General features: G+C 38.7%; 1 protein-coding gene across 1 annotated transcript in view; it reads right to left on the reverse strand.

The window, feature by feature from the left end:
* The window catches only part of LOC103152940 (protein diaphanous homolog 2), a 100,692-nt gene that overhangs the window by 68,290 nt on the left and 19,519 nt on the right, over positions 1-12,883 (reverse strand). Inside the window, exons 3-4 of the mRNA XM_016661568.1 lie at positions 3,246-3,338; positions 1,533-1,598 (exon numbers count right to left, since the gene is read on the reverse strand). Coding sequence (XP_016517054.1) covers positions 1,533-1,598; positions 3,246-3,338 — 159 coding nt within the window. The remainder of the gene's footprint in view (positions 1-1,532; positions 1,599-3,245; positions 3,339-12,883) is intronic.

Genomic DNA, 12,883 nt, shown 5'->3' on the forward strand with positions numbered 1-12,883 from the left:
ATCCACAATGCAGAAAAATGTGCTGAGTGCTTTGACTGCTTTAAGGCTCATGGTAATTTTTGGGATTCACTTTTAACTATGAAAAAGGATTCATAAAATCTCAAAATATACAACATTACTTCAACATTTCTATATGAATTTAACTGAAGATATTGATTAATTCAGCCTTTATTCTCAGTTGTTTGTAGTGTTTGTCAAAGAACAGCTGGTGTTTCATGTTGTTTGGGCTTCATTTTTAATGAATATATAAACCTGGTTTATGTTGAGGACTACAATAAATGTTGTGTCTAAAAACATTTGTGCTGGATCAAGGATTTAGGTTTGTTTCCAGCTTTAGTGAGGTTAGCGACTGAGCTAATGCTAGGCTGAACCATGCTAGCAAGCTAAACCTGTTAGCCAAGAGGGAGTCGCACCCAGTGAAAGACTCATTATCTGTGGTTGTTGGGGAAAACTTTAGCTGTTTGACCTTGAGAGAGGTCAAAGAGGGAGTCAACAGCCACACCTCAGATGTGATTGCAGCTGTTGTTTATGACCATAAGATGTTTTCTCTTAGGATTTCTTTCTTTTTTTTTTCTTTTTTTTTTAAACCTTTTTCCCATTTTCTGACAGAAGAAAATGTTTGCCTCTAGATTGGGTTAAATCAATAACCAGGCGCTCCAGACAACCTTTCAAAATGTTTGCCAAAATAAGTAGCCTCAGCTCGTCTGAGTTGTATGAAGGAGAGTTTCACTGCAGCTGCATTTTTCTCTCTTGAAGTTTTAAGAAATTTTGAATTTTGAACATGAAAATTAATGTAAATATTGTGCTCAAGCCGTCTTAATAGAGTATGGAGTGTTAAATTGATCTAACAGGTTAAATTTATCTAATTTCTGTCGTTATTAAACTACTTTTAAGACTTTTCTTAAAATACATTCAAAATAAAATGTTTGCAAATCTTTCAACTAGTTAAACAGTTCGTTTTATCAGAGTGATATCAAAGTGTTTGCCTCCACTGACTGCCATAATGCTATTTATGTGTTATAAAAATTTTCTGGGCTTGATATTTGATCTAATCTCTTCACCTAATATACACATAACACCAGCTTGAATGTGATTCTCTGTTTTTTAATCTATTAGGCAAAAGAGCTTCCAGGCTAAGATAATAGAGGCGAAACATCAAGTTACACAAAGTTTTCCCCTTTGTCTAGATGGATATTTAATATCTATAAATTTAGGGCCTTTTTAATGATAAAAGAGGACAGTTATCTTAAGTGAGTCTAATTTCATATGTTAATTCGTGTTATTCATGTCGCATTTTGATAAATTGAACTTTAAAAAAGCAAAACACATCTCGCACTCCCCAAAATGTCATTTCCGAGTAAAAAAAAAAAAAAGTTAGCAACTCAGCACAGGACTCTGCTTTTTCATAGACCAGCTGAAATTACATGTTCTGACAGGAAGGACGTGTGAGTTACGCAGCCAGGAGCAGTGCAGTGTAGGACCAACAATCGTGCTGGGTCTGGGTTAAGAAAGGCAGTGAAATAAAGACACACCTAGAGTTCTGTTACCATAGTTAGCACCCGGCCACCGAGAGGCTGGACTGGAAGGGCTTTGATCACCTGTAACAACGTGGGCAGTCAAAGAAAAAAGGAAAGGAAAAAGGAAGGTGAAAAAGGAAGAGAGAAAAATCCATCAGAGGTGACACATTTGAGGTAGAACAAGTCCCAAAGAAAGAGAAAAAAGAAGAAAAAAATACCCCACATAAATGTCTGACAGAAAGAGACGAATAAGACAAAACAATAAGAGGACAATTTGTTAAGATAACATTAAACATTAGAGTAAATCTAATCTAGTCTTTGGTTTAATTTCAAGTATCAGGTTTTGGCCTCAATAAAAAGTAAAACATTTGATACTCACCAGCACCACAACTTTTTTTTTTTTTAATTATTATTTTGAAAAAGAAATCTGATGCTATTTTACCCCAACATACACTAAAAGTTACTTTATATGTAAAACTATTGGTTTCTGTTCTATTATATCTGATATGCACATGGAGGGGGAGTTAATATTATTTTAGACAAAAATTGAGTTTTTGTAGCTCATTTAATAGTGTGATGAAGAGCAATAATCAGGAACAATATGCACATATATTTGATGGAGACACTTCTATAAAAACAGCTACTTACTCTCTATTCTCGCTTCATCCCAGTCTTATCTTGTATAATAATTATATCTTAGGCAGTTTCTCCTCCATCAAGGAAATTAATTTAACATCCAGACAGCATCTCTGTGTCATAGTTTGAACTGCATTACTTTTGTTTTTTTATGCTTTGCAATTGTTAAATGTAAATGTTCACAGGACAGGACTAAAAACAGTAGAAAAAATGTCAATCAGAATGTTTTGTCCCCCTCCAAAAGCAAGAATAATCTTACAGACCAATGGAGATGAACAATTAGGACAGGGACATATTTGGGTCTGTTCTTTAAAAACTATAAGGTTAAAGTACTTAATTACAATAAGTCAACCTGCCTAGAAAAGTCAAGTAATAATATTCAGGTTCAAAAGCAAAAAAATGTCTCTAGGTATTAATATTTTGACTGGTATTATTTGAAAAATGTGTCAATCTCTTCTCTTTGGAGAGAGCAAGCTACATGCCCACATATAAATTTTATAAACTGCTCTACGAAATAACTAAAACAGTAGTTTAACATTATGGTGTTTTTAAATGAAATATTTGCCATCTGAGGCTCAACCTAAAAATTTAAAACCCAAATCCTCCTCTCCATCTCATCGCCCCCATTGGTGTTTATATTCCCTTCCAATACCTTCTGTCATTATTGGCGGTATGGAGATGGCAGCACCTGTGGCTCAGCTGCAGAAATCTCGACTTGCATTTCATTTGACCCTCATGCTGTTGAAAGGTAGGACTCCCCTGAGCACGGCCCATTCGTCGAGGCAGAGAGGAATAACACCGGATTAAACCAAACTGGCTTTGGTCGTGTTTCTGGGAGATTTATGAAGAGGAGGATCATATGTTTCTTCTGTCATTCCCTAGGACACTGATTCTTTATGAAGCATTGTTTATGGACTTTGTACTCATGTGGTTAAAAACACCCTTGAAGCAGGCGAAGAATTTGAGATGGTCCAATATTTGCATAGATGTGTAAAGTCAAAAGCCAATCACTTTGCAAGTATAACGTTGAGCTGGACAGGAAACTGAGACTGGCAGACAAGAGGAGATCCCACAGAGGATCTACTTTCCTACCATTTCGTGGTGTTCGTTTTCGCCGATCACGGAAAGCTGCTCCAGACTGCAGGGCTTCCATCAGACTGTCCATCACGCCAGTTTCATCCCCTTCTGCAAGAGAACAGAACAAGAGACAAAAAAACATGTTTGTAGTGAAAAACATAATGGAGTCTTTACACATGCAGATAATCACAAATACACTTGTATGACTTGTTTATATGACTCAGATTTAACTTTTTGGCCTAAAAGTAACAAACTATTTGTCTCAGAGAACTAACAGCCTGAATACATTATAGATCATTATAAAAACATGGTGGTGGCAGCATCATTCTGCGGGGATCCTTAGCAGGAGAGCTGGTCAAAAATGGATGGAGCCAATTACATGGCAAATTCTGGAGGAATACTTGTTACAAACAAAAATGTTTAGCTTGGCAAAACGGGCCTCTAGTGGTCAACCAACTTGGGGGTAAAATGTGACCTAATTTTGACCTAATAGTGACACTATAAAGAACAGACATCTGTGCAACCAAACATTTGAGGAAAAAAAGTCTCAGACACTAAAAACCTCCTTATAGTTCAACAACATAAGCATTATTGAGGTCTAAACCAATCAAAGATTGTGAAAGGCTGCTGTTCCTATACGCATGCTGCAGGTCAGGGTAGTTAGATGAAAAGAGTGGAAGTAGCACAGATGAGCAGGAAAATGAAAAGAACTGACTTTATAAACCATGATTTTGCTTTAATTTCAATTTCATAGTAAATAGAACCAGACGCATCCAATGACATATGGAAAAGCAGAATTTGACCCACTGATTCATTAAGATAGTTATATAGAGCAAGAATGACCCATATAGCAATAATGTCGTTGAGAATGGAATAAAAGTTTCTAGACCAGCACAATTGCAAATCAACCAAACAGTAAAATTGTATGCCTTTCTTTTTAAAGATATATTTTTAAACAAAAATCAACAGCTTTTGTTGTCTCATTAAAACACTGCATTTATTTTATTTTTGAGCTGTGAACTTAAACGTTTCAAATCAAAGCATATTACTGTGTTAGAATAGTTTAGACTTTACTCTGTTTTTCTAAGATTTACAAACTGGTGTTCTCAGATTCCCTCATCTAATCTGACCGAGTTTGAGTGGAGAAGAACATTTTGCTGCAGCTAGAGCTACAACAAAATGTGGAAATACACACTACACTTTTCAGATTTTTATCTTTAAACCAGTGTTGTGGTCAAGACCACCTAACCCGAGACCAAGACAAGACCAAGACCAGAGCGTATCGAGACCGAGACAAGACCAAGACTTAGGGTCCGAGACCAAGTCGAGACCAAGACCGAGGGAAGTCGAGACCGAGTCAAGACCAAGACCAGCACCCTGCGCTACAGTACACGATAAAATGGTGAAATATGATCAAAATTGCTTCTCAAATTGATCTCAAAGATCCATATTCCCATAAAAACACTTAGATATTAAATATTTAACAAATTTTACCAATATTAAAAGGAGGACAAACTTTGTTCTGCTTTGCTTCCATCTTTGTGCTACAATCCGCGGTGGTCTCGTGCCATCCCTAAAAAGATAATGCCTTGAATGTTTGCCCATATTGCTCATGTCAGAAACCATCACTATCTGCACCATTAAACACAGCAATTGAGGCAATGCCCTGATGGTAAATAATGCTCCACTATGAACACTGACCAAGGAGCAACAAGCAAGAAGTATCCAAGCACAAGGCATTCACGGTGACTGTTTTCACCCTCTCTCCTGCTACATGAAGCCATGTAGTCTGACACCATGGCACACATTACAGCTGCCGCTTTGAACGAAAACAATCATAGAGCAATGTGCATGCTCTGTGTGCTCTTTCATTCTTGTGTTTTATTTATTTGTTAATTAAAAAATATCAATGTACATAATTACATAAAATAATGATAGCTACTGCAGTGTACGCAGAGCTTTACAAGAACAAAGAACGGCTCTCAGTGACACTCCAGTCCTATTTTCTAAGTAAAGAGCCGTTCAGAAGAATTGGACTGTTCCTGAATGCCACATCACTATATTGCGGACTTTTGGACACAGCGTTGTCCCATATATGCGACAAGTCAGTCAACACCTCTCTCCGGGGAGGGAGGAGTAATAGAAACACGGTTATTGCTTGGATTTTAATTGGTGCGTTTTGGATCCAGTGACAACAAATATGTTAACAAATAAACTGGACAGTATGCTGTACGTTTAGTGATATTTTCACAGTTGCGGTCTCGACTGATCTTGAAATAAAATACCGAGTCCTCATCGCTTGAGACCGAGACCAGATGGGGTCCAGTTGGGGTCAAGACCGAGACCATCAAAAAATGGTCTTGAGACCAAGACCGATCTCGAGTACTACAACACTGCTTTAAACCATGTATCATTTTTCTTCTGTAATATATGGAATCTATCATAAAACACCCATTACAGTCTAAACCTAGACAGAATGTGAACATTTCAAGGACTGTAAATAATTTTGCAAGACACAGCAACTATTTTCAGAGCGGCTACTCTTGAGTCTTGATGGACAGGCCTGTCACTGACTTTGGTTTGTCTTTTTTTTTCTTTTCTTTTCTTTTTTAGTAAACAGTTGTGGTGGAGTAAAACACACTTAGCTTAGGTTAGAGTTTAGCAGAGAGGAGCCTCAGGATGAAAGCATCCAGTGATGGTCATTGACAGATATTCTTTCTGTGGCTAACGCAGGGGGAGCTAAGTGCTCTTTACAAAGATTTAGTGTGGAGCCGCTCAATACCGAGGCTTTCTATCATTGTTCAGTCAATGACACTGGGACTGGGCTCCGAAAAACACTCCCCCTGCCCACCATTTCATCTGCCCTGTGAATCCATGCAACCAGAGAAGTGAAGGCAGTCAGCATTGGAGCATTTAAAGAGCTGCAAGGCCAACGGCAGGATGAGATGTGGCCATACTGCGCGCATGAAGCTCCACTCAGCAGTTCAAAAATAAGCTTAGGCTTCATATCTGGGTCATCTGTCTTTGTGCCCACATACTAATGAGTTAGAGGGGCAACCTTTTCATCATTCTGGTCTAGAATAGACATTATTTTAAAACTAGGATCATTAGGGTGAGTTATTGTGGACCTGGAGACTTGGCAATCAATTCTTTTGCATGTATGAGTAAACTGGCTCTTCCTGCAGGGTTTTACCGTCGTTTCTTGCAACCCGTTTATTGCTGGAGGGAAAATTTTGTGGAGAAAAATTCTACATTCGGACTCAGCACTTTTACAGGAGTAATCAACTTTTTTCATTTGTGTGTGTGCTCAGTGATACAAGAGTCAGCCAATAGTAGTCAATTAAAATATAGGTATTTCCCAGTGGTGCATCTTTTTTTTACACTATATATATTGGCAATAAAAACACAACTAGGTAAAGTATGCACTTCCACTGCAAGACACAGCAATGAAAACAAAAATTCAATTAGTCAGAAAATGAGCCGATTACATAACACCAATAAAGGATTTTTTTTTTTAAACAGAACAGTTTTGTTTGTTGGCCAATCAAGCACTTTGATCATAAAAGCAGGTGCTGATACTTTTGACACTCTGGGCATTTCCACAGCCCTGCAGGAAAGTGAAATAAGCACCAATTGGGACACTGATTTCCAAATAAAAAACAAAATTTTCATCCCAAATAAAGACTGTGGACCACTGAGCAACAGGTCAGTCCTCTGTCTCCTTACTGAAGGAACAATCCAAAATGTGGCTTTTCATTAGGTTTTCAGCAGGTGTAACTCCAAATCATCAGAATTAACAGAAATATAAGCATAAAATATATTGCTCTGTTTTTAATAAATATGTATCATTTTATTTATTTTTTTATTTAAATTTGTGATAATAACCAATTGCATATGCTTATTTACAAATTATCCTTAGACTCACATATGGGTAAAATGTTTTACAGCAGCTGTACAGCTCCTTAAAAGAGGAATTTAATTAAAAATATGTGCACATTTTGTGATGTCATCATAAATGTGCATGTGGAAGTTCAGAAGGATTTGATTTAATCTTAAATAAATGCAAATTTCCAACAAAATAGCAAAACAAATAGAATGACTTGATCTAAGGGCGACAAACTGTATCTAATATGATTTTATAAATGGTAGCTGGTGGCTTTAATGAAATGACACATTTTTCTATTACTGTTGAAAGTAGCGTCTGCAGATGTTGCTTCTTTCTCCAGCTACAAACCACCCAACCTGCAATCACTCACACAAGTAGGAAAAGACAGTACAACTAAGAATAGAAACATGTCTTATGCAAATTTTAAAAAAGCAACTCTTAAGATGCCCTCACTAATTTTACTCTCTATCTCATTTCCTCCCTTTCTTCCTCAAGTCCCTCCCAAGGGCTACTTTGAAATCAAAGAAGCTGTGTGCTGTGCTTAAAAGCAATCCCGATTAAATCAAGCTTAATTAGACCAGCTTTATCTGAACAAAACCAGAGCCGAGTAAAGTAGTGCTTATCTCAAATTGCAGCACTACACCTCAGATAGCTAGCTCGTTGGTTTAAAAAAAAAAAAAAAAAAAAAACAGGAGAGCACGGGGTTCGTCTCCTGTGGACTTGAGGAACAATACGGCGAACAGTTTGCACTTCTAGAACTATATCAGCTCCCAAGATCTTCAGCAGGTCGTCCATATGTAGGCTAGCAACGACAGATTGCATGTTTGACAGAAGGCGGAACCTGTTAAAGCCAGGTAAACATTCATCTGCAACAACTGTGCTACAAGAAACTTCTTGACAGCTCCTTCTTCACGTAGACCCGAACATCACAGGGGGCACCTGACACTTTGATCAATTTGTCCTACTTCCAGCTTAACTTCAGCACAATTCATCATTCGTAATGGCCGGGACTGTGGAGCCCTGCTAGACTGAGGTTCAGGGGGGAGAAAGTCTGCCGACAAGAAGAGCCAAAATGACTAAAATTGGAAGCTCACTCCCTGGTTACATGTCTGATCTCAATTAACTATTCCCCCAAGTTGTCCAAAGCTTAAACTCAAGAAACTCACAAACGAGCTTCCAGAAGGTAAGAGCACACTCTGACACAGTAGTGTCTTTACAGATTATTCGTGAAATCTATAAAGGCAGAATTTACTCAGTGTTTATGGAAATAAAACTCAGTATTATTTGAGTACACTTACTGTTGTAATCCTCAACTCAAGCTTTCCTAATTGCTTATTGTACCATGCCCACTTCAGCGGACATTTCTGCTTTGTTCAAGCAATTCGCTCGTCTTATTTTGAGCTGGTAAACCTAAGGCAAACAGTCGTCTCCCTCTTATTATCGGCTGTGCTACATTGCGAGATGAGGAATTACAGAAAAGCTAACCTTTTATACCTAGAGATCTTTCTCAAGAGGAGAGATCCCTCTCTGCTCACAGGAAATTGCTTTCTAAATGGGTTAAGATGGGCTAAGACCCAGGACATTGACAAACCCTTCCGGTGATGAAACACCTCGGCGGGGACCCGACGCCAGCAGGCCTGAGGTCCTTTAATGATCTTAATAAAGCTTGTGGAAATGTGGAAGATAGTTAATTTCTTAAACACTTAAACCTTCAATAGGAGAAATAAAACTCTGGGAAGCTTTACTGCCCTCAACGGTTCCGTATCTTTCCCCGATGATCCTTTCACTTCCTTCCCATCCCGTACCTGGATGTCTGGTACCTTGACCAAAAACCTGCGTCGAAAGCAACTGTGAGCCCGAGAGATTGGCTCACCGCAGCATATTTACAAGCAGTACCATCACATTTTCTAATTAGGAGCTGTAACAAGAGCAATGTGCTCTCAGCTGGATTGCCATAAAAACTTCACACATCAGATTAGTTTTTCTGAAGTAAAAAAAAAAAAAAGCGAGCTGTAAACTAAAACAGAAAAAAAAAGAAAGCAACTGTGATGTACCACCATTCCCAGGAGCGGAGCACTAAGTCAAACCTCGACAGCAGCAAAGGAGGGGAAAGGAAGGGATATGAAAAGAATAAGCACAAGCGCTTTAAGTGTCACCGTCAGGGAGGAAAACTGTAAAGAAGAAAATGAGGCAGGAGGAAGAATGCAGGGGGAGGTTGGCACACGCAGGGCAGAACGGGGAGGAAAGAGCGTTTGCTGGAATGGGTTATTGGGAGGGAATAGCGAGGCAAGACAAGGCACAAGGTCGTAAAACATCTTCCTGCATACTTGAAGGCCCCAGCTCTGTGACATTTAATTATTTCTAAAACATACTCTGCAGCGTGCGATCCACAGACACACATACCTAGAGCTGGAGTTAGACCTGCCATGTATTAAAAGTAATACCAGCCCATGTTATATATTGAAAGAGTGCTGGATCCACTTTATAAACTAAATGTTACAGAGGGGATTTCTCGGCTGACATTTTCACACTGAGTAGATAGATACCTAACGGAGGGGGAGATGAGAACGTATAACACCTCGCAATATTTGAACCTTTTCCACTTTTTGTCACGATGCAATCACTGGGATCTATGCGATACGTGCATACATATTCTGAGTCAATACTTGGTAGAATCACGCTGTGCTACAATTAGAGCTGCCAGTCTTTGGGGAACGTCTCTGCCACCCTATGCAGATCAAGACACTGAAATGTTGCCTGTTTTTCTTGGCAAAATAGCTCAAACTGAATGGAGAGCATCTGTGCACAGCAATTTTTCCTAATCTTGCCAACAAACAACAATTCAGGTTGGGACTTTGGTTGCAATCACCATGTTTCAGAGTGGAGACTGTTTGTTTGGGGTGACTGGAAGTGATAATGATTTTGAACTCATCTGATCAGAGTGGCTTTTTTCCCCATGTTTGCCGACATCCCCTGCATGTTTTATGAAATAAAAAAGCACTTTTATAGCTTCCTCACCAAAGGCTTTCTCATAAAGGCTCCATTTGTTGAGTCCAAAACTAATAGTTGTCATTTCAATAGATTCTCCCACCTGAGCTGTGGAACTCTGCAGCTCCTCCTTGGTTACTTATCTCCTTATAACTGTCCAAGTCTGTCCTGTGAGGTCAGGTGAACGGCGATGTTTTAGTAGGTTTGAACTTAATCCACACTCTATTCTGTTAAGCAGATGATGGATTGAACACTTTTCATGGGATCAGAATAAAAGAAGTTGAGTATATTTTTGTGTTTGCTTTTTTTTTTTTTTTTACATAAAGTACCAATAAAATACAAAGCACAATTCAAGCTTTTTTCTTTTACCATGATAGATTGTCTATTTAAAATATAGCCAATCATTCAAAATTGTCATTAAAAAAATCCCCTCTACAAAACTTCCATGTTAGAAAATGAAATGCAAAAACTGCAGCTCTAAAAATACTTAAAAACATAAATAAACTCTGGGAATGCTGCCCACTCTTAAACACCAGAAACCGTTCCTTTGATTAAGTGTCAACAAAACCTGTTCATAACTTCAATTTGCTGTCCGGCACATCCTGCTTTGTTTTGCTGAGGAAAAACATTTGATCGATAAATGAGAGCTCAATTTCTGATGGTTCACATTCAGCTGTCGTGGTTCACAAAGGAAAGAAAGAAACTCTCATAAAAAAAAGCTGCAGCTTTCTAAAACAACAGCAAACTCTCATCCTGCAGCTTAGGCCAATTACATTAGTGAAAACTTTCAAGGATTTAGTCCAAAAGCATTAAAACCACTTGAATTTTGTTGCTTTAGAACAAACTTTTTGTGCCGGAACACAAAGTAGTGCAAAAGATCAAGACAAATGGTGCTCCTGCAATTTGTTTTATCAGTAAAAATCATACAAAACATGCTGTGTACAGAAAACCTTTTACTAATTTACCAGTTATTCTTTCCAGATCTAGGAGTTTAGTGCATAAACAGGATCATCATGGCCAAGGAAGAACTCCTCTAATTTAGCACATTTAGTCACAAGATTGTTACATTTTTAAAATAAAGACAAAACACATTCTCTGCAGTTTTCCCTCAAGCCATGCAAGTGAAGATGCAACGGTCGGATGAGATTTAAGATTTTATTTTAGGCCAACATGCAGAATGAAGAAAACCAATGCAACATGGAAGTGGCAGCATCATGCTGTGGGAATGCCTTCCTTGAGCAATAATGGGGAGTTGGCAGGAAGCTGGAAGGAGCAAGAATAACAAGGTTGAGGCTCAACTTCCCGAAACATAAAGCCACAGCTAAAACAGTTTAAGTCAGGAATCTGCAACCTTTACAATCCAGAGAGCAAAATAACTTAAAATAATAATTTTGATGAACATCTACTGCAAGACATGTGCTGTTATTCTTGAAAAAACACTATTTTATTTACATTTTTTGGGGTTTTAAGATACAGAAAAGCATAAAAACTTTCACAAAAAGAGGATGAATAATTTTTTTGAGTGGAAGAAAATATATTAAAGACGCAGATTTCAACCTAATGACAAGAAATTAATTACAATCATGTTGCTGGTACTTTTAGTGACATTCTGTTGTGGAAATCTAATGCAATTATTCCCTGAACAATACTGCTAAAACCTCTGTTTGCTATGATATTTATATGTATAAATATTAGTTGGTTTATTATTTTTTACCCATGTTATAAAGAGCCATTGTGGAAGCTCCACAGAGCGTCTTGCTACTCTGGAGCCACAGGTTGCAGACCTCTGGTTTAGGTCAAAGCATATTGGTGCATTAAAATCCAAATAAAGTACAATGAAGTTGATGGTTGTAAAGTGAAGAATGCCAATAGACATTTACAGGCTATAAATGGTAACCGTAAAAACGCTTTTTGAGACAGCTGCAGTTTCCTCCTAGCGAATGAAGTCGTTGCGTTTTCCTCCTAATCCAAATCAAAACCCAACATATGAGCAGATTACACACTACTTTCCACAAGCAAATTCTGGAGTCTAATTTGCTCTGTAATGAGATCTAATGAAAGCTTACTGGCCTTGCGCTTGATAAATTAAAGACAGTGTGAGAGAGTAACACAGTGAGATCTTAACCTCACCCCACTCCAGCTTTACGACTCCAGTGGAGAGGATGAGGAAGAAAGGGAGCGACGGAGAGGAGAGGAATAAGAGTTGTTTTTTTCTTCTTCTCCTTCTTCTTGCTGCAGATTGTTTTTGAACACATTTGAGCCCATCTGTTCCCCCACAGACAGTCACCTGTGCAATTAACCTGGACCATTAGCCGTGAAACAAAGGCCTCGGCGGAAGGAGGGGGTAGTTGCTTTATGGCCAGGTGGAGAGGCAGGCATCTACACTTTCTTTTAATCTCAGTCCCTTTCCCCACTCTCGCTCCCATGCACCTGGCTCTGTGTTATTTCCACACCTGAATTCAGCCACCTAGATGTGCACACAGCCACCTGCATTACTTTACAGCCTCCGCTCTGCTTCCTGTTCTCTAACTGTCGAGCTTTGAGCGCCGACATCCTCCACTCGCCCTCCTCCCGTGCTGTCCCAGCAGCTCCAAAGAGCAGGGCAAAAAGACACCATTACTGCCACAGAGAGCACAGACAACACAAGCTCCCCAAGAACAGCAGTCATGCACCTGTTAGATATCCTTCCCTTGTTTTTCCCTTTCCATCTTCTTTCACAATCTCCCCGCTGTCCAACCAACCGATCTCGGCAACAGCTTTGACATGATGACCTGAGAAA

Source organism: Poecilia formosa, unplaced genomic scaffold, assembly GCF_000485575.1.
Source record: "Poecilia formosa unplaced genomic scaffold, Poecilia_formosa-5.1.2 Scaffold336, whole genome shotgun sequence".
Lineage (NCBI taxonomy): Eukaryota > Metazoa > Chordata > Actinopteri > Cyprinodontiformes > Poeciliidae > Poecilia > Poecilia formosa.